A 23066-nucleotide genomic window follows, 5' to 3' on the forward strand; every position below is an offset into this window, starting at 1 on the left:
CACACACATACATAATGCGAACAGGAATATTAGAATATTTTTTTCATCATCTCATCCCAAAGAGAACATTAAATATTAATTTTATTAAATAGTTAATTTACTGAAAAATGCACTGATATCAGCAAGATTTTTTTATGTTTTTTCACCAAGGAAGCACTTATTTAATATAAGTGTGTGTGTGTGTGTGTGTGCGCGTGTGTGTGCGTGTGCGTGCGTGTGTATGTGTATATATATATATATATAAATTTAAATATTTTTAAGATTAGAAATGTTTTTGGTCAATTGAATGCATACTTACAGTGATTTCTTTCAAAAACAAAACTGACTGACCACAAACCTTTGAATGGTATTGTACCATTATGTTCAAATGCAAATATTTGGACCAGTCAATGCTTTAGAAACATCCTTCTGTTCATCACAGTTTGTGTATATTCCTATTCTCTCCCCCATCAGTTGTTTTTTTCACTGTCAAATAGAAAAACATTCAAGTTCCAGTGTTTTTTCTGTACCTTTTATAACTCTGTAGATGTAGAGACATGGTATGAAGGTTATCTATTGGTGAGCCACGACATAGCTCTCATAGGACTGGCCCAGAAGTCTCTCTACATCCACCTTTGGCACTACCCAACACTGAGCAGAGTGTCGCTTTCTGGATGAGTCCTTCAGAATCTTGTCTTGTAGAGTGACAGGAAAATGCTCGTCTCCTTTCTTTAGAAAACCCCTGGCCAGTGAAGTATTCATATTTGTTTGTGCATGATGGAAACCAGCTTGATCCCTTGAAACCCTTATGACCTCCATAAGAGTATGTTGAAACTGGCCTGGAAATAAATACCCATAAAAGTCCTCAAAAATGGCAAAATATGGCTGAAAAACCAAATAATATAAAAAAAAAAAAAAAATAAAAGAAATGGTGTTACCTACCCAACAGCCCTTGAGTGAGATGAGAAAGCCCCTTTCCATCTGCAATATAGAAGCCCAGGTGCTCCATTTGAAAGTATTTGGGATGGTTGTAGTGATGGAAGAGAATGAGGAACTGCACACCAACCCCGAGCTCAATCCAACAGCTGTGGTGTTCTTCAACTGTAATTCTCATGCCATCCCACTCCACGGATCCTCTCTGATTGGTGGGCAGCGTCTCAATTTCCTTCCCATCCACTTCCACTTGTACTGAGTCCAGTGTTAATGTGATCATAATGGCACCTTTGGCTGCAGTGATGGAAATCCTGTCAAAGAAGGTACGAGTACGATTCTCCAGCCCCTCTTTAGAAGGAGCCAGCATTAAATGCCCATCCACAATAATGCCTAATTGTATAAAACAGGAACAAGAGACATCAATCATGTTAAAAGAGTATGTACATAAGCGCTATATATTCGATGTAAAAATATAAAACCACCTTTGTCTGGGTCCACAAGAAGCCGTAGTATATCATCAGCCCTTCCATCGATGGTAAAACACAAGTTCTGATGGAGCTTTGGGAGCTGAACAACAAAATGTGGGTCTCCATCCACTTTCAGAGACACAAAATACTCTTACATTAATGAATTATAAACTTACATTTAACTTTAAATGTGCAAAAATAGCTAAAGGAAAAATGGATTATATCATAAGATATTCTGTCCTTGAGTCATACCTGAGGAGGAGAACACTCTAACTGAACTTAAACTGGGTTGGTTATCTGGGTCTGTTGAAATTGAAGACATTCTACAGTAAAATGTGCTGCTTATTACAAGTTAATAAATGTAGTTGCACTGCATTTCTGAAGGTTTTTTTTATTGCACAAACACATATTATGAACTGATAAATGAAGGAAGTGCTTACCAGACACCTCAGCATCGGAATCTGAAAGAAAAATGAACAAATCCAAAAACTACATAATTCCTGGTAGCTGAAAAAGTAGACCAAGCTAAATTTGTAATGTTTTTAACTCACATGACTCGTAATGGATGTTGTAGTCATAGTCGTAGTCATGTGCTGTATCATAATCTGCAAAATAGTGTCATAATGATGCAGCTTTGGCTTAATTTGATTCATGTTTAGGCAGTTATTGTTTATATTTGGAATCAGTGTCAAACTGATTTAGCATTTGAAAATGTATAACTTACCTTTAAGAAGTTCAATATCTATAAAAAATTAAGAAACACACAATCCGAAGTTACAACTTTACCCTAATTTCACCTTGACCGTATGTGTCCACTCAGCTTAATGGCTGCCACGTTGTTTTCCTCCTGTTAATAGCATAAAGCCGAACATCTCGGTATTCGCTCTGCTTACACTCCCACAATAAGATGCATTTCCTTTAACCGTTAAGTGCCCTGCGAAGTGGACTTTATAGCGTATATTGCCATCTTAAGTGAGATTCCAATACTAGGACTTCTTCAGTTCGAAGGGCATAGCAAACAGAATAGGAAATAAGTGGACATCAACACCTCACTTCAAAAGTAAGTGTAGAGGGAAATTTACCCACAAATCACTGCACATCACTCCAATACTTAAAGCGCCCCTTTCATGCATTTTTGAAAATGACCTTTCATGCAGTGTGTAACACAGCTTTAAGGGTTCCCACTCTTTCATGAACACCAGATTCAAGGACTTTCAAAGACTTTAAGCACCATTTATTTTATATCAAGCACCTATCAAATTCACACGCCAGCATATGTAGTGTCATGAAAGACCTTACAGTACTAAACATTTTACTTGCACTTAACATTTACATTAAAAATTTCAGAGTAATAATGTTTTGAATGTGTAGGTTTCATAAATTTAGACCGTTTTGAGCAGTCGTGTTCTAAGGAATTTAATGAAATCCATTGAAGTTAATACTGGTAATATTCAAATACAATTTCTAAAATATGCATCAAATTGGTTTTTGCTGTAGTTCTTGTACAAAATTTAAATTTGAAAATTTCGCAATTTTAAATTTATTAAGAAGTGGTTAAATGTTGTAATAACACTGTAAAACCTGTTAACATTAAAAATTTCCACATTCTCTCAATGGAGACGTTACTCAATAAATAACTCAAGTCAAAATTATTTTGTAAATCCCTTTTTTTTTTTTTTTGCTTTTAAACTGTACACTCTTTTCACTAAGCTGTTTTTCTTATTTTTCAAGTTCTACATTTTCTTCTTAGCTCCATGTCACAGTAAGTTCTGGGAGTTCATTTTTAGTCCATCTCCTATCCTGAAAAGTCTGTCTTGCAGAGATTGACTAAAAATGAGCTCCTAAAACTTACTGCTATTCTGGAAGATAAATCCTTCAAACAGTGGTATCGGTCTATAAAGCCTACAAAAATTAGTCTTCATTCACTTCATTTCACAACACTTCAGCATGTTATTCTTATTAAGTGAGGGTCATTTTTTAGAATGTTTTACCCAAGCAAAGTCTCTGAGAACTTGACACATTGTAATTCTAGAGACTCCAGGAAGGTTGCAGTTCTGGAAAATGGTGGCGCTGGAGAATAAAGGTTTGATGGTTTACACCTAATTCTTCACATTAATTCTTAATTATTTTGCAGTTACCGTGCGTCTTTTCTTCGCCACCTGTTTTTGTCTGACCCCGCTGACCCATTGAGCATTTCACTGACCAATGGTAATTTCTGAACTTTACAATTTCTGTATTGCATTAGTTTTGAATTTCTCATTGGGGATTTAATCATTTTTGACTTATCAGTTAAATCTCTTTTTTGGCTCATTTTATCTGTAAAAGAAAACGTGCCTAATAATTCTGCACACATGAATATAAGGAGATTTTCACTTCCAGCCTTCATGGACAATTATACATCAATTATACAGTGAGGAAAATAAGTATTTGAACACCCTGCTATTTTGCAAGTTCTCCCACTTAGAAATCATGGAGGGGTCTGAAATTGTCATCGTAGGTGCATGTCCACTGTGAGAGACATAATCTAAAAAAAAAAAAAAATCCAGAAATCACAATGTATGATTTTTTAACTATTTATTTGTATGATACAGCTGCAAATAAGTATTTGAACACCTGTCTATCAGCTAGAATTTTGACCCTCAAAGACCTGTTAGTCTGCCTTTAAAATGTCCACCTCCACTCCATTTATTATCCTAAATTAGATGCACCTGTTTGAGGTCGTTAGCTGCATAAAGACACCTGTCCACCCCATACAATCAGTAAGAATCCAACTACTAACACGGCCAAGACCAAAGAGCTGTCCAAAGACACCAGAGACAAAACTGTACACCTCCACAAGGCTGGAAAGGGCTACGGGGAAATTGCCAAGCAGCTTGGTGAAAAAAGGTCCACTGTTGGAGCAATCATTAGAAAATGGAAGAAGCTAAACATGACTGTCAATCTCCCTCGGACTGGGGCTCCATGCAAGATCTCACCTCGTGGGGTCTCAATGATCCTAAGAAAGGTGAGAAATCAGCCCAGAACTACACGGGAGGAGCTGGTCAATGACCTGAAAAGAGCTGGGACCACCGTTTCCAAGGTTACTGTTGGTAATACACTAAGACGTCATGGTTTGAAATCATGCATGGCACGGAAGGTTCCCCTGCTTAAACCAGCACATGTCCAGGCCCGACTTAAGTTTGCCAATGACCATTTGGATGATCCAGAGGAGTCATGGGAGAAAGTCATGTGGTCAGATGAGACCAAAATAGAACTTTTGGTCATAATTCCACTAAACGTGTTTGGAGGAAGAAGAATGATGAGTACCATCCCAAGAACACCATCCCTACTGTGAAGCATGGGGGTGGTAGCATCATGCTTTGGGGGTGTTTTTCTGCACATGGGACAGGGCGACTGCACTGTATTAAGGAGAGGATGATCGGGGCCATGTATTGCGAGATTTTGGGAACAACCTCCTTCCCTCAGTTAGAGCATTGAAGATGGGTCGAGGCTGGGTCTTCCAACATGACAATGACCAAGCACACAGCCAGGATAACCAAGGAGTGGCTCTGTAAGAAGCATATCAAGGTTCTGGCGTGGCCTAGCCAGTCTCCAGACCTAAACCCAATAGAGAATCTTTGAGGGAGCTCAAACTCCGTGTTTCTCAGCGACAGGCCAGAAACCTGACTGATCTAGAGAAGATCTGTGTGGAGGTGGGCCAAAATCCCTCCTGCAGTGTGTGCAAACCTGGTGAAAACTACAGGAAACGTTTGACCTCTGTAATTGCAAACAAAGGCTACTGTACCAAATATTAACATTGATTTTCTCAGGTGTTCAAATACTTATTTGCAGCTGTATCATACAAATAAATAGTTAAAAATCATACATTGTGATTTCTGGATTTTTTTTTAGATTATGTCTCTCACAGTGGACATGCACCTACGATGACAATTTCAGACCCCTCCATGATTTCTAAGTGGGAGAACTTGCAAAATAGCAGGGTGTTCAAATACTTATTTTCCTCACTGTATACATATATATGATTAAATACAAAATTAATAGAAGTTATTAAGATCGATGTGGTTTGGAATTGGTAAAATGTGCTTGGAAAAAAATGATCAGAATCTCAACGTGCCTAATAATTATTCACTCACTGTAAAGATGTGCTCACTTTACACAGAGTGCGCATGATCGTGAAAGTGAACTGCGAGCGCTCATTCAAATGTGATTTTAATACCCCGCATATTAATAGCGCGAAAATTATGTACAATATAGAATGTTTGCGGGAGCGGGACACACATGTTGCGGGAGTGGGCGGTAATGGTCAGAAACTCAGCAGGAGCGGCTTAAGAAAACTCTAGGCTGCACATCAACACATGCTGTTTTTTTTTGCGCTACCCCATCTCCACCCCAATCATTTGTGCCGTTTCGTTCCGTCTTTGACAGCACATATAGGACAATTTTTAAATAGCGCCATAAACTAAATTTAATTCAAGCACTTTCAAGGACCTATGTTTGTTTTCAAGTAGCTACTTTCCAGGCCTTGAATCCATATGTCTGAAATTCAAGTACTTTCAAGTACTTTCAAGTACTTTCAAGAAGCGTGGGAACCCTGGAAAACATCCTGCAAAGTTTTAAATCTGAAAGTGCACCATGTATAAAGTTGTCTCTCAAAAGAAAGAGTCGACTCTGAATCATTGAAACGAGTCCTTTTTAAAACAAATTCCAAGCCGTTTCATGTTGACTTCAACATGAAACATTAACATATTGCCCGCCCACTTATAGTCTTTTCGTGCTGGTCTGAATGAAAATTCATTCTTTGCCACTAGGTGTGCTTTTGGAGTGGTAAAAATAGCGGTTTCCCCAGTAACAGGTATTACAGGCATGATGAAATGAAAATGACACCAATTGGACCAATCACCGCAAATTAGCATCGCGCAAAGGAGGGGGTTGGAAAAATGAATCGTTGAGTGAACCGTTTAGAGTCATTGAGCAAATAAGGTAAAAATAAATGCATATTATAAAAGACAATGAAAGTGTTTTTTGACCTTGCATGCATGTCAACCCTTTGTAATTTCACAAGAATATTTTTTGTACGCAAGGAAAACAAAAATAACGACTTTATTCAACAATTCGTCTCCTCCGCATCACTGTAGCGCCATTTTGGAGAGTATCCACTGTACGCAAACAAAATAGATTAATGAGACCAAAGACTGTCTGTTAGATTTACCCAAAACTAATTATATCTCATGTTTAACCACTATAGAGACATCAAAGCCAGCGGCAAATTCCAGAAGAGTTAGCCGAGGTAAGGCTGCTCTTAGCGGGTTCATAAGCACCGAACGGCCGCTGACACAACGGAGCTCACTTCTCTGAAAACGTCAAAGCAAATTTTCAAAAAGACGTTATATTTATTAACAAACTGTATATTTGAAGTCTATACAAGTACATTCTCGCCTAAAAAAACTCTTAAAACTACATTCCGTGACACAAAAACAGCATTATTTTTTTTTAATTATAGTGTGAGAAATACTGCAAGCGGTGTGATACAAACAGTTGGAGCTCTGCTACCACTAGAATAATCGCACTCTTCTCAGCCAATCAGATTTGAGGACTATTATTCAGTTTAATTAGTTCTAGGTGTGGTTTGTACACATTTGTGCGCAAGACATGAAAGACCAAAAGCATTTTATCAAGAAAAGTGAACTTAAACAGATACCATTGGAAGAGAAGTGAACACTGAGTAGGGACCCTGTCAGTTGGTACATATATTAATTGTAGATGCATATTCAGCACTACTTAATCTGCCCTAGTGGACACATACGGTGTCTAAACCAAAGAAGTAGAATGAAAATAATATGGACTGCATTACCTTTCCTCTGAATCTGGATAGATGAGGACACATCTGATGGACAGAGAAGAATAGAAAATAGAGGACACAAAAACAACTATTACATTCAAATGGCAGTTTGGTTATTCATTTGAAATGTATGTAACTTTCAAAGAACACAAAAGTTTTGACAAAAGTACCAAATATCTGCAAACTTGTGGCTAAAAATGTCAGCTTCTGCTCCTTAGAAGGAACTCACCCAGAAAACGAGAGGCTTCCCACAACTTTGGTGCATCTGTCATTCCTGGCATGGGCAAAAACGAAGGAGCCATCAGTGTGGCCACTTCCAGTTCAACCTGAATGTCTGAATTAGCATCTGTGGTAGATGTTGTGGAGGTTAATGTTTGTTTTCCCTGTTCAAGCGTTGTGAGTCCTGAGGTAGTAGAGTTCTCAACATCTGTGGAAGAGTCTTTCACCACAGATGGTGCAGTTTTGACTAAGGTGGCTAACGTTGTGCTTTTGACTGGTGGAGAGGAAGAAGTGGTTTTCGCTGAACTGACAGGAGTGTTTGAAATCTTAGCCAAGGCTGGTATGGTTTTGATGGTACTTGAAGGTGAGGAGGATGGCTTGCTGGAAAGTGGGGTAGAGGTGGCCTTAAGTGGTCCTGTAGTGGTCTTCTTAGGTGATGGAGGAGGGATTGTTTTGTTAAGGGAAACAGAAGTGTTGGGAGGTCGACCTGTGGTGTGAATCCCTGAGGGTGGTGGATGTGCTCGTACAGATTTGGTGACAGGAGGTTTGCTTGTTTTTGGAGGTGAGATCGAGCTGGATTTTTTTCCTGATGCAGACGTGGAAGATACTTTAGGTGTAGCGTGAGAGGTCTGATTTGTCACGTTTGTAGAACCAGTTACGGTACTAGTTGACGTCTTGCTAGTAGTAGCCACAACGGAAGAGCTAATAGTAGGTTCGGGGTCATCGATATCTGGTTTGATCACAACCAACGACGTGACCGGTGTTACAAAATTGTACTTCAGCGAAAGGTTGGTGGCTTTATCTACAAGAAGACGCTGTATAAACACATCAGAGGTGTTCATTTTAGCCAAGAGCAACTCTTTGATTGTGAAATAACCCCAGAGCCGATGAACAAAGCTAGGAATACCATCCAGTGCCTGTGCACAGCCCAGAGACGGTTCTTTGCCATTTACAACTGCTTTGGCCAATGGTAGCTCATTCTCCACTTTGACTTTCTGCTTTGAATCGTTTGCTGTTAACGTAACCTTTAGATCCTGTACACCTGGCTTAAGTCGACCTGTGACTACCAATTCAGAGCCCTGGAAGTAGTTGGGGAACAGAGAGCGAGTGATATCATACACCTGATCGTCTAGATAGGACAGCTGGATATCTGAAAGCAGAGGGCTGGCGACTTCATCATAGAAACCTTTCAACTGGACAACTGCATCATCGTCCTCATATACCTGAAAGACAAACAAACAAATGAAAAGATTTATTATTATTTCATTTACACAATTTAATGTAAATAAAATATTCTAATTCTTATTATACAGTTCCAGTCTTCAAATCTGATTGGCTGAATGTCATTCCAGGAGCACTGATATACAGTCCAGCAGCATTGGGACTTCTGACTGTTTGTAATTGCTTAAAGGGATAGTTCACCCAAAAATGAAAATTACACTCAAGTCATCCTAGGTGTATATGACTTTCTTCTTTCAGACAAATACAATTGGAGTTATATTAAAAAATGTCCTGGCTTTATCTTTCATTAACCCCCTGAAACCGTGTGGAGTACTTTTTATGATGGAGTGATGCACTTTTTTGGGCTCCAAAATCTCAACCACCATTCACTGCCATTATAAAGCTTGGAAGAGCCAGGACATTTTTGTAATATAACTCCAACTGTATTCATCTGATATAAGAAAGTCATATAAACCTAGGATGGCTTGAGGGTGAGTAAATCATGGGGTAGTTTTCATTTTTGTGTGAACTATCCTTTTAATTGAGTTTGTGTGTTCCAGAAATATTGGGGACTCTTTCAACTTTTCTTGTATGGGCATACTCGTAGAAGGCCACTTACCATCCGAGCCACACCCCGATTCTCCAAAGCCAGCCTTCTCAACATTGGAAAATCAGCATCATCTCCAAAGGCCAAGCCAAATAACGAAACTAAACCTAAAGCATTCTGTGCATTGCGTAGAATCACATCTGGTTCTGTCTCCCCAATAGTGGCTTCTCCATCAGTCAGGAAGATGATCATGGGAACACGGTGAGACGAAGGCGCAAGACCAGTGGATGAAGACAAGTGTGAGGATGGATTTAGCAACTGGGCCGCAGACAGTAGAGCTGCATTGATGTTTGTCCCTGGTGTAAGGAGAAAAATGTTATTACAGTATTTCTTGCATAACTAAATCTTCACCGTGGCCGTTTAATCTCTACCTTCACAGCAACATAAACTGCATAAAACATATTTATCCCAGAGCTTCCAGGCCGAATTGATTATAATGAGATAAAATACAGTGTACTGCAATATAAGGGCAAAAACATGTCTTTCTATTGAGTTAAAAAAAAAAAAAACAGCATGTAGGAAAATATGATTCACAAAATCATCCTTTGATTACTGTTAAAAAAAGAACTAAGGGTTACTAGTTTGAATCAGTCACTGAACTCAATTAATTAGCGGTAACTGAATCACTAAATCAATCTGACTCACCTGAACATCATGTATGTGTGTGTGTGTGTGTGTATGTGTATATATGTGTGTGTTATATATAAAACAGTGGGGAAAAAATTATTTGATCCCCTGCTGATTTTGTACGTTTGCCCACTGACAAAGAAATGATCAGTCTATAATTTTAATGGTAGGTTTATTTGAACAGTGAGAGAGAATAACAACAACAAAAAAATCCAGAAAAACGCATTTCAAAAAAAGTTATAAATTGATTTGCATTTTAATGAGTTAAATAAGTATTTGACCCTTTCACAAAACATGACTTAGTACTTGGTGGCAAAACCCTTGTTGGCAATCACAGAGGTCAGACATTTCTTGTAGTTGGCCACCAGGTTTGCACACATCTCAGGAGGGATTTTGTCCCACTCTTTTTTGCAGATCCTCTCTAAGTCATTAAGGTTTCGAGGCTGAGTTTGGCAACTCGAACCTTCAGCTCCCTCCACAGATTTTCTATGGTATTAAGGTCTGGAGAATGGCGGCCACTCCAGGACCTTAATGTGCTTCTTCTTGAGCCACTCCTTTGTTGCCTTGGCCGTGTGTTTTGGGTCAATGTCATGCTGGAATACCAATCGACGACCCATTTTCAATGCCCTGGCCCTGACTGTACATGGTCCCGTCCATCGTCCCTTTGATGCGGTGCAGTTGTCCTGTCCCCTTAGCAGAAAAACACCCCCAAAGCATAATGTTTCCACCTCCACATTTGACGGTGGGGATGGTGTTCTTGGGGTCAGAGGCAGCATTCCTCCTCCTCCAAACACGGCGAGTTGAGTTGATGTCAAAGAGCTGGATTTTGGTCTCATCTGACCACAACACTTTCACCCAGTTCTCCTCTGAATCATTGGCAAACTTCAGACGGGCCTGTACATGTGCTGTCTTGAGCAGGGGGACCTTGTGGGCGCTGCAGGATTTCAGTAGTGTGTTACCAATTGTTTTCTTGGTGACTATGGTCCCAGCTGCCTTGAGATCATTGCACCAACTGTTGTCACCTTCTCACCAAGCTGCTTGGCGATGGTCTTGTAGCCCATTCCAGCCTTGTGTAGGTCTACAATCTGGTCCCTGACATCCTTGGACAGCTCTTTGCCATGGTGGAGAGTTTGGAATCTGATTGATTGATTACTTCTGTGGACAGATGACTTTTATACAGGTAACAAGCTGAGATCTCAGCTCCTTACCTGTATACAAGACAAATGGGAGCCAGAAATCTTGCTGATTGATGGTATCAAATACTTATTTGACTCATTAAAATGTAAATCAATTCATAACTTTTTTGAAATGTGTTTTTCTGGATTTTTTTGCTGTCTGTCTCTCACTGTTCAAATAAACCTACCATTAAAATTATAGACTGATCATTTTGTCAGTGGGCGAAAGTACAAAATCAGCAGGGGATCAAAAATCAGGACATAGATTTGTATAATGACAAGGGTATGACATAGGTATTACAAGGAGGTGGTGACTTTTCAGGACATTACCCCATGTCCCCACTTTTCAAAACGCTTAAAAATCAGTGTATTGAAAATCTGAAATTGCACAAAGTTTCCTGTAAGGTTTAGGTGTAGGTTTGGTGTAGGGCAGGGGCGGCTTTCCATATGGCAGAGTATGGCAGTTGACATACCCTAGCCCAGTCAGGTGCTTTGAAAAATTATCCAGACTTGAGTCTATTATAATTCGTTATTATTATTTTAAATCCGAGGGTTTTAAAAAAAAAAAGTTAACCAATGATAAGCATTAAAAAGAGCTTGTCAGTAAAACTTCGTAACGCCATTGGATCATCAAGCTCTCAGCGAGACCGTAACTTCACCCCGCCTCCATTCAGACTGACGCGCCGCACACAGCCTGGAGACAGATCTCCGCTTTTTCGCAGTGAAATGGTAAATAAATAATTGATGTTTGAATAGTACAGCGTTTTCTTTACTCAAACACTATGTCTGTAAAGGCTAATGTTTTTGTGTGTTTGAAGAGCGGAGAAGAATTAGGTTATTTCAAGCCAATAGCCTATAGGCTACTTTTGTACGTTTTAAATATCCTGTGCATAAGTGCTTCATTTGAGATTTTGGCCAAGTGTATTAAACAACAAGAAAAACTAAACGCCCATATAGCGACAATCAACATTATATAACCTGTAAAAGTTTATGAAAGCATATAATTCACTTGCTGCCTCAGATAACAGTTACAGCCGTAAAACACTCCATCTCTGTCATTCTCTGGTCAAAAACATTGTTAACTCCATTTGAGCTTGATTTTCATATAATGTTAAGAGCAAGTAATACAATAACAACGCGGTTTTGTTTAATTATTGAATTTTTTTCACTCCATACTAACCCCCCCCTCCCCCGCCCCGCACCGCGCCGCGTCATACCCTATGATTTTGTGAAACGCCGCCACTGGTGTAGGGCAATAGCACATACAGTTTGTACAGTATAAAAACCATTACGCCTATGGGATGTCCCCACTTTTCACAAAAACGAACATGTGTGTGTATATAGTACCGCTTGAAAGTTTGTGAACCCCTTGCAGAATCTGTGAAAATGAGTAATTTTAACAAAATAAGAGAGATCATACAAAATGCATGTTATTTTTTATTTAGTACTGTCTTGAGTCAGATATTTTACATAAGACGTTTACATTTAGTCCACAAGACAAAATAAAAAATAAAAATAGCTGAAATTATTAAAATAACCCCATTCAAAATTGAGGACAATTGAGGGACTCAAACACAACTATTAAAAAAGGTTCAAACATTCACTGATGCTCCTGAAGGAAATACAATGCATTAAGAGCTGGGGGATGAAAACTTTTTGAATTTGAAGATCAAGGTAAATTGTACTTAATTTGTCTTCCAGGAAGCATGCAAATATCTTCTGTTGCTTCCGAAGGGCAGTACTAAATGGAAAAAAATATTTCTACAAAATAAAAATTTGGACATTTCCACCCCCTGGCTCTTAATACATCGTGTTTCCTTCTGGAGCATCAGTGACTGTTTGAACCTTTTTTAATAGTTGTGTTTGAGTTCCTCAATTGTCCTCAGTATGAAAAGATGGATCTCAAAATCATACAGTCACTGCTGGAAAGGGTTCAAATATGCAAAAGATGCTGGAAAACTGAAGATTCCGCAGGACATGGAGGATTTTTCTGAAGAACAGTGCTCAGTTTAACTGTTCAGAACAAACAAGGGACTCGTGAACAACCATCACAAAACAAAAAAAAACAGTCGAGCATCATCCAGGTAACCACACACAGTATTAAGAACCCAAAACTTTTCCCAAACTTTTGAATGGGGTTATTTTAATAATTTCAGCTTTTTTCTTTGTCTTGTGGACTAAATGTAAACATCTTTTATGTAAAATATCTTACTCAGGACAGTACTAAATAAAAAATAACATACATTTTGTATGATCTCTCTTATTTTGTTAAAATTACTCATTTTCACAGATTCTGCAAGGGGTTCACAAACTTTCAAGCAGCACTATATATATTATTATTATGGATAAATTATAATTAGATATGTAAAAGTTAAATACATTTCATAAAAATAAATATATCAAAAACAGAATTCTGCAGGAAACAATGTTATTACTTGAATAATAAAAAAATACTTTTTTTAAGATATAGAAGAAACACCTACAGCCCTCTGCGATTATCTTCCTGACAAATTCCTTGGCATCCCTCACATTTTGCCGAGTGGCCCGCACAGTGCGGCCTTTCTTCCAGGTGTGGACTTTATCTGAGAAAGTGATAAGATTGAAGTAATCTCCCTCACGTAGGTCACTCAGTATGGTGGTCATTGCTACCTTTGTCTGATGTAAAACACAATGGAGAAATACACAATTCAGTATTCTTTATCTCATTCTCAACAAGTTGTAGTTTTGAGCTGGCTGAGATGTTACCTGCTTGATTTTTGTGCCAATCATAGAGCCGCTGATGTCAATGACAAAGATGACATCTTTAGGAACTACAGGAAGTCCTCGAGGTGCAAAGTAATGAACAAAGTAACCATCATCCACCTGGAGAAAGTAAAAAGTGACAATATTGTAATGCTACATGGAGGCCACTGCTATTTTGTACAATCAATCAGATATATTAGTGTGAAGACCTGAATGTCCCCCATGGGGTCTTTGAGCTCCACGTCATACTGAATGATGAAGTCTGCATTGAGACCTCTGGGGGAGATGTTCTTCTGTTGCTGTATGGTGGGAGTATAGTGCACATGTGCGCAGTAAGGATTGTGCTTGACCTTAGTTGATGGAGGAGGATCTGCATCCACTAAAAGATTAGGGAAAATGAGATAAACCATATATTTTGTGATTGTTTGTTCTGAAGCATTGACATCACAGAAGCAGTTATTTTATAGGGTACCTTGAACATTGTTGGTTAGCAGTCGGCTGGTTCGCAGTGGCAGAGCTCTGATAAAGCCGATGCCTGTCCGCTCTGATATGCTGACATCCAGGGAGATGTTCTGCACAGGTTGACCAGGCCGCAGACCCAGAGACAGCTCATAACGGCCAAGACGTCGTGATAACAGCTCCTCATAAGTCAGCGAGAAAGAGACGCGAGTCCCAGGTGGCACGTTGACTGCTACACGGAACCTCTCTATCTCACGTTCCCTATGGAATACAACAGAAATGAATCAGGTTCAAGTTCTTCATAGTAAACTGAATAAAGTGTTTGTACATGTGTCATGAGAAAAATGTATTTATTTAAAAACAAAAGATTTATTGTTTGAAACATCTGGAAATGTATGAGAAAAAATGTAGGGATTTGTGTCAACACATTCATTTCCAAAACAACATGTTTGCTGGGTCAAAACTGAACAGTAAATGAAACAGCCTTTTGCAATTTTTAGTGGATGGCTGCACACTGGGATTCTGCCAAACGCAAGTCCCGGTAGAGAAGGTATTAAGCAAAATTTGGACTGACTTAGTAGCAACAAGTCCTGCCGTTTTCCCCTGCTTCTTAGCGGTGTCATAGATCTTCCTGGCATCAGTTCTCCTCTTCACCTGAGCCACATACACCTTACCATTTGAGGTGCTGAATATAAATAAAAAGACAAAGCAGAAAACATTAATATTTTGATAATGATCATACAGACAGTCTAGTTCACACATCTGTGATATGCTGGTGAAAAACCACTTCTCACTGGTTTATAAACATCATATCCATCATAAAAGGTAACACTTTAGTATAGGGGACAATTCTCACTATTAACTAGCTGCTTATTACTAACATATTGGCTGTTAATTAGTACTTAAAGCACATATTCTTCATGACCATATTCTACATCCCTAATCCTACCCAATACCTAAACTTAACAGCTACCTTACTAACTAATAAGCAGCAAATTAGGAGTTTGAGGTCAAAGTCATAATTAATGGTTTGTTAATAGCGAGAATTTAACATTAAAATAAAGTGTGACCAAAAAAGAAATTTCTCGTAATTGCAACTTCTCACATTTGTCTCATAATGTGACTTTACACCTCACAGTTGTGACTTTTCATATTGCAACTTTATTGCAATTGAGACTTTATATCTAAAAATGTGACTATCTCGCAACTGTGATTTCTACAGTAATTTTGACTATTTCTTAATTGCGACTTAACTAAAAATTGCAATTTCATTCTGGCAATGACTTTTTCATAGTTGTCCAATAACGTGATTTTATATCTTACAGCTGTGACTTTTTTTTTTTTTTTTTTTTTAATAGTTAGCGACTTTATAGTTAGCAAGCAACTGTGACTATATCTCAAAATGTGACTTTCTCTCAACTGTAACTATCACTAATTGTGACTCTCTCATAATTGCAATTGTATAATTCAAAATTGAGACTTTATTCTCACAATTGTACAACCCGAATTCCGGAAATGTTGGGACGTTTTTTAAATTTGAATAAAATGAAAACTAAGACTTTCAAATCACATGAGCCAATATTTTATTCACAATAGAACATAGATAACATAAATGTTTAAACAGAGAAATTTTACACTTTTATCTACTAAATGAGCTTATTTCAAATTTGATGCCTGCTACAGGTCTCAAAGTTGGCACGGGGCAACAAAGGGCTGAAAAAGCAAGACAATTTGAAAAGATTCAGCTGGGAGAACATCTAGCAACTAATAAAGTTAATTGAGTTAAACAACGTTCCTCAATGTCAAATTGCAAAGGCTTTGCAAATCTCATCATCTACAGTGCATAACATCATCAAAAGATTCAGAGAAAATGGAGAAATCTCTGTGCTGGAAACCTATATCAGGCAAGAAAGGGACCAAATTCCAACACCAAAACTCCAGAGACTCATAACCTCGATGCCCAGACGTCTTCAAACTGTTTTGAAAAGAAGAGGAGATGCTACACCATGGTAAACATGCCCCCCTCCCAACTATTTTGAGACCTGTAGCAGGAATCAAATTTGAAATGAGCTCATTTTGTGCATAAAATTGTAAAATTTCTGTTTAAACATTTGTTATGTTACCTATGTTGTATTGTGAATAAAATATTGGCTCATGTGATTTGGAAATTCTTTTAGTTTTAATTCTCTTTCACATTTAAAAAAAAAAACGTCCCAACAGTTCTGGAATTCGGGTTGTAACTTTTTCATGGTTGTGAATCATATTACATTTGTCTCACAATGTGATTTAATCTCACAGTTGTGACTATTATCAAAGTTGCAAAATGTGACACTATATCTCACAGCTGTGACTATTTCTCGTAATTGCTACTTTTTCTTGTAATTGCGTCTTTATTTCTCACAATTATGATTGCCTTTCTTAACTAAAAATTAAGAAATGCAATCATTTTCAAATTCAAAATGCAATCAAATTCTTTAGCACTGAAGACAGTCCAGCCAGGACTGAAACGTTTGCTTTTTGTGTGCGCGCGTACAGTCACTTTTTTGTTTGTGCACTTTAGTTTTTGTCACCTTTATGTAAATCTTCAGGAATAAATTTTTGCTCAAAAGGACTATGAACTCTGCATTTCATTTAGTGTGCGTATTTTCTGCCTTTGTGTTTTGTATTTAATTTAAACTCACAAAAACAAGTGGAAATGGATCGCTTCAAAAAGAAAATGTAATTTCCCCTCACAAACCATAATTACTGAGAAACTCTCGCAATCGTAGCAATTCCAAAATCCACTTAACGCTCAGTTCAGGAGCATTTCCTCTGCATAAACGCTCAGGAGTTCACCCACACGAAGCTATCCATACTCTCTTTGTGTCTTTACACGAGAGTCAAGCAGAGAAAATTCTAAAGTAAGGTCAGCCCCTATAAGCAAATATATTTAAATAAAAGTCAACAAGAACCAACCAAAATACACCAACAGCCTTGAAAAAGAGCCTGTTTGAATAAGAGCAGGGTGAATGGATAGTTTAAAGCACAGTGGAAAATCAGGCGCCTGCATGTATGTGTGGCACTGAGAGGTCTGGGATGGCTGTGCATGTGACACTGTGAACACAGAGCTCTCAGTCACAGTTTAACAAATGCTACTGCACGAAAGAAACACATTTGCCACAGCTATTTGAAAAAATACAGAGCCTGATGGAAGTGTCTGTCTGTATTTGTTTGATTCTTTGAGGGTGTGTATACATCTGTAATGTACATTGAAACTTGAAGCCCTGCTTTGTTGATGGATACATGTGTGCATTTTTCACGCATGTGTGTGTATTTATATGCAAGTAAATGTGTGAGCGTGTGTACCTTGGCCGTGTGCCTTAGTAAACTCTGCTGGGTAAAAGGGAGAGTGAACAGAGCCAGTTCTCGTCATTTTCTCTATTAGCTTTCTGAGTTTTCTTGACAAAGCCTGCTATTCATCTGGCCTGAACGTTCTTTACTTTTGACCCACGTCCGCTTCCAAATCCAGCCCCTGTGTGCTTTATCAAGCTGTTATGGAGCCTTATTTGTGGGAAATTATTTATATTTAGCATTTCTGGAAAAGAGGTTTACAGAACTTTTACTCTGGTGAACAAATGATTGCTTCACTAGGTACTTTTTGTTTATTTTTTTTGTTGTTGTTCCATTCCAGTGTCCTTTTCAATGTTCCTTAATTTGTACAAAAAAAAAAAAAAAAAAAAAAAAGGGTACAACTGATAGAATATAATTAAGTGAAAGTTACAAGGACAGTTCACCCAAAAATGAATTCTTCATTATTTATTCACTCATGTGGGTCCCAAACCGGTATGACTTTCTTTCTTCTGTATAACACAAAAGTAGAAATTCTAAATAATGTGTTGGTTGCTGTATTCCATGCAGTTTCAATCAGTGGGGACTGAAGCTTTCAAGCTTCAAAAAGGATGCAAAACCACCTTAAAATATGATTTTAAAAAGTGATCTATGACTATTCACAAGCTATAAAAAAAGCTCTGTGAGACAATCAGACCACATTTACGTAGCCATTCACTTGATATCTTCTCCTTCTTTGAGATCTCATCTCAAGAACCGCTGAATCTGGATCAGTGAGATGAAGAGAGCAGTCTAATTTATGAATGAATCATTCAAAGTTTATGAACTAGATCAACTGATTCATTGGCTTAAACTCAAAAGAATGAATTGTTCACACATTGCTACTTTTCTCATGAATGTGCCAAGGAGGCCAGACACTGAGATTTTTGTCTCAAATGTAAGTGTTTGTCACACAAAAAGCTGTCATATGGCTTCAGAAGATTTAGAAAATAGTGACACTTTTATAATGCTTGTGTGTCATTTTTACAGCTTGAAAGTTCCAATTCATTACAACTGGTGTTATTAAAAATGTCTCTCATGTTTAACAGAATAACAGAGAAAGAAGTCATTTTTTGAAACGGCATGTGGGTAAGTAAATGATGACAGAACTTTAACATTTAATAGAAGTAATCTTTTAATTATTTCTGTAAATTAGATCTGAGCATTAAAAAAAAAATCCCTTTTGATCACAAAGCGCTTCTTTCCACATGAACAAATCATTAGTGCAATTATAAACCTGCTGTGTCTATTCAGGGAAAACTTCAAACTTAAGCCAAGCGATACTCAATTTAATTGCAATTTCACTTTTTAAACTGATTTGACAGCCAGAATAAAGAATGTGGTGTAATTTTGACTCACATGGTAAAGTTGGAAATAAATGCAGATGAAGATAAATCCACCTCAAAGGCCGCCTCTTTAGTAATGTGGAGTTGGTTCCATACGGTGCTTTCTACTGTGGTTACAGCATAGCGAGACACTACAGAACATCGCACATGGTAATCCGTCACCTTGAGCTAAGGGCACCAGAATAATACATTAATATGCCAAGCCACATTATTTATTTTTGAAATCTTTCCATTTTCTTATATTAGCTATAAAAAAAAAAAAGCTGTGCACATGAACATGAATATTTGAAGGTTTGCTAGGGAATACATGTGAAAAAAAAAACATCCATTTAAAACATGACATGACTTTATTGAACAATTTGTATGATTAGAATGTTAATTTTGATTTCTCAGGACTTTTGAACTTTTGTCACATCTCAATCTGTTTACTTGAATCTGATTCAGACCACATTGGTCTGGCTACAGAAAAGCCAGTCTATCTGAGCACTCTTTCATGCACTGCATGCAACAGCATATGCTCAAAGAAGCTGTGTATATAATTTAAAGACAAGATTAAGTGACGGAAAAACAAATATTAACACAATTAGCCGGATCTACACATTAAAAACTATGAAGACTAAAAGATATTATCATGGGTCTGAGTGTCTCTGACAGTAAATATTTAAGATTATAGAATGTCTTGTTAAAAAAAAAAATTAATAATTATTCTATATATACACAATGTCAACATTACCATTTAAGTCAGCTTCTGCTTTGCTCTCTGTCTCCAGTTACTGATCTAAATTGTTTTGCTCATATTGCTTCTAACTCATGTAAACATTCTCATGTGTTTTATATGAATAAACACTTGGTTCCTAAGGCATCAAATTCATGTTTGTGCATATTTCTAAAATGAAAAGGAACCCATGGGTCAAAAGGCTAGAACACTATTTGGTGCTTTATGGTATTTCACAATAAACCAAAGCAAATAAAAAAAACCAAGGCATTTATCTTTAATATTTACAGTTTAGCAGAAAGCAAAAACATAGCTTTTTCTGTCATACTTACTGCTGGTTTTGCTGTTGAGGTCTGACGTCTCAGTCTCTAAAAAGTATAAAATATGTGAGGCCTACAGTTATTTTCTTGATATCTCCCATCCAGAGTGTGTAAGGAACTTTTACATTACATTCAGTAAAAGTATGTCACAAAATTATCTACAAAAGGTGGTGTTATAAATATATGCATCACAAAACAAACCTCATTCCTTAGTGCCATTCACCTTTAAATATGCATACAAACTTTGTGTTGTTCATATAAAGTTAATTAACTAATATTTTACCAACCACAAATTACATTTGAAGTAAAAATAGTTTGAAATACTCCCAGTATTCTCAAATGCCAGTGGTTTGGTCTTGATCTTACTTTGAAATAGACTGAAACAAAGTTATTCATGAAAGGGGTGGAAATGGAACTAAATGTCAGTACTGTACACAAGGCCACTGGAGGATTTACACATAATTCACTGCTGTGCCAATATATTACCACATCTCCAGGAGATTGCTGTAAACACAAACGAAAAGCTAAATATGGAAAAATGTGTCTTTGCTACTATAACTTTCCAGTACACTGTTGAAACGAACCTGCTGTGACAGGTTTATTAAAACTAATTTTGTGAGATAATAAAACAGCTGCTAAATAATTATGACATGCAAGTCTGTTAATGGGCATAATATGTGAATACAGTAATCTAAAAATGACATCACTTGAATGTTTTCCTTATTTGACTCAAAAGCCCAGAAGGAATGCAATAAGAAATTAGTACAGAATAACAATTTGAATTTCACACATAATTTGGAACCTAGTTGGAATCTTTATTACAACTTTTTAAGATTCCAGTGTAAAGCACAATAAAAACTACATCTTTAAGAACACACAATGTTGCTAACTATTACGATTACCAAAAGGATTGTAAACAGATTGTTATTTACCTCCCTTCCGTTTCCTAAGGCATCCAAATACAATACAAAAAGGTTCCATAGATAAACCATACAAAATTCTAAGAATGAAATAACATTCCACTGGTACAGAAATTCTTAAATGTTGTGCGATTCTTCAGACTGTGCGTTTTCGCGCGTAATGTGTTGAGGCGATTTAGTGTTTGTGTCGCGCAAAATAGCATCTTTCACTCAAGACAAACTTCACATTTGACTTATCAAAGGAAAATAAATCACAGAACAATCGGGCAAATAATGTTTAAGTGTAAAATTATGAGTAATAATGCTATTACCAATTACACATACCTGCAGAGGGACCGACTGCGCGTCGAAATGCGCACATCCAAAAGGAACAACAGTAAGTAGGATGAAAACGACAGCGTGGATAGTCAAATCCAGTTTAACATCCATGCTTTCAGATTGTGTGGGAAAGCCAAAACCACTGTTATGCCCGTAAGGCGAGTGCGTAAGGTCTTCCTCTAACTTCACATTTTACGGCACAAAGTTGTTTATAAAAGGGGCAGTATTTCCCCCTCCCTTCCAAACTGATCCTAAAAATGATACTGAAGCCACGATAATGCCATAAGAGAGATGGATGCTCATTTAGACTGGAAAAATAACTTGGTTATGACAAATGAGTTTCAATCATGCGCAGGTATTTGTGGGTTTCAAGGGGAGCTCTTTTCACGTGTGCATACTGGTAATTTCGCAGAGCCTCGCCACGGTTTTGGGGGGCACGAAAAAAAAACATTAACCCGTGAATGCCTACAATTCCGAAGATTGTTGCCAGAAGCCTTTCAGTCGCTACAAAATTGTTCTAAAACCGCATTACTGTCACCATATTTGAAGTACTTGGATACTGAATGTTTACTCTGGAAATCTCAGTTAGGTTTTTGGACAGGCGCTCGTGAACATACTAATAATGAATTGTGAGGAGTAAAGTGGCTTGAGAATGCTCTTGTGTGATACTGTGACGACTAATATAAATTTATTTGTTTGGTTGCTGTCCATGGTGCTGTTAACTAACTGAATTGTCTTCTGATTACTGTACTTTATGAACACATAAAAGGGTATTATCTTTGAACACAATATTAAAATTAATAAAATAAAGACTATTCACTTGAACACAATGGGGATTTTACCTGTTCTAACTAAACATTTTAAACTAGTAAAAGGTAAAAATTGCAATATCCATTTCAACTAAAAACATTAGGCCAATGCAACCATCTCATCAACAAAGTACAAACATATTTGATTTTCACAGTTTAGTTTGAAAAACTAAAGTACAATTCAGAAGCCTGAGAGCCCTATTGAAAATGCAAACCAAAAAAAATAAATCTGTTCTGAGTTTTCCAATTTAATACAAAATGAATATAATTTGTAGGGAAAATTCATATTAACCACAAATTTTGAATGAAGAGTTGAATTTGAAATAAAAATTAAAAGTCACTTCAGAATGTCTTATTTGTTTGTTTTACATTTTTTGAGAAGGAAAAAAAAAAAAAAACATGTGGTCTCAGACTTTTGGATCCCACTTTTGTGTTTGCAGGCCTTGATAATCTTAAATGGAAACAAACGCTTATGTCCTTTTAAATTCCTTCCTCCCACCTTGTTATCCATTTACACAATCTATGTGTAGATTAATTGTGCAAAAATGGCTAATTTTTATATTTTTTTTATGATTATAGATGTTCAGGTACAGTCTGTAGTGCTTCTTCTGGCTTTCTTGCGACATTCACATTCTGGAATGCAAATAAGAAATCGCTTTAAGACACTGATCAGCGATTAAAACATCTTTCCAGAGGGTTTCATGACTTACTGTGGGTCTGTCCCTGTGTGTGTTCACTGCTTGGATGTTTAAATAGAAGGACTCCACTTTGCATCCTGCAAGGAGGGCATAAAAGAACATGCTATACTCATATGTAGCACTTTTCATTAATAAAATGTAATGAGGGAAAATTATGTAGTTGCAGGTTACAATATCATTGCAACAGATTATGTCAGAATTCTAATGTTCTTTTGTGGCTTTTCATTAATGTATTCAAGAAGGTTGTACTGGCCAAAAACTGCTTTTCATGGTGGTTTCATTTTATCGTAATTATTTCTCTAACAT

General features: G+C 37.3%; 2 protein-coding genes across 6 annotated transcripts in view; both read right to left on the reverse strand.

Annotated features, from left to right (window-relative positions):
• Positions 1-21364, reverse strand: itih6 (inter-alpha-trypsin inhibitor heavy chain family member 6). The gene is made up of 18 exons (XM_058762965.1): positions 21260-21364; positions 20028-20063; positions 18994-19148; positions 14843-14953; positions 14282-14529; positions 14019-14188; positions 13813-13929; positions 13551-13722; positions 9278-9561; positions 7448-8660; positions 7231-7263; positions 2104-2121; positions 1931-1984; positions 1820-1840; positions 1632-1682; positions 1395-1508; positions 922-1302; positions 1-818 (listed from the first exon to the last, which is right to left on the reverse strand). Exons 1-18 carry the CDS (start codon positions 21362-21364, stop codon positions 553-555), a joined length of 3549 nt encoding a protein of 1182 aa, XP_058618948.1. The 3' UTR covers positions 1-552.
• The window catches only part of pfkfb1 (6-phosphofructo-2-kinase/fructose-2,6-biphosphatase 1), a 20463-nt gene continuing 17416 nt past the window's right edge, over positions 20020-23066 (reverse strand). For 2 of the 5 annotated variants that reach the window (XM_058762923.1, XM_058762919.1), the window contains exons 13-14: positions 22773-22837; positions 20020-22695 (exon numbers count right to left, since the gene is read on the reverse strand). In XM_058762923.1, coding sequence (XP_058618906.1) covers positions 22636-22695; positions 22773-22837 — 125 coding nt within the window. In that variant the 3' untranslated portion in view covers positions 20020-22635. Of the gene's footprint in view, positions 22838-23066 lie in introns of all 5 variants that reach the window. The other 3 variants (XM_058762924.1, XM_058762921.1, XM_058762920.1) reach the window with 3 other exon arrangements.

This window comes from Onychostoma macrolepis, chromosome 23 (assembly GCF_012432095.1).
Source record: "Onychostoma macrolepis isolate SWU-2019 chromosome 23, ASM1243209v1, whole genome shotgun sequence".
Classification (NCBI taxonomy): domain Eukaryota; kingdom Metazoa; phylum Chordata; class Actinopteri; order Cypriniformes; family Cyprinidae; genus Onychostoma; species Onychostoma macrolepis.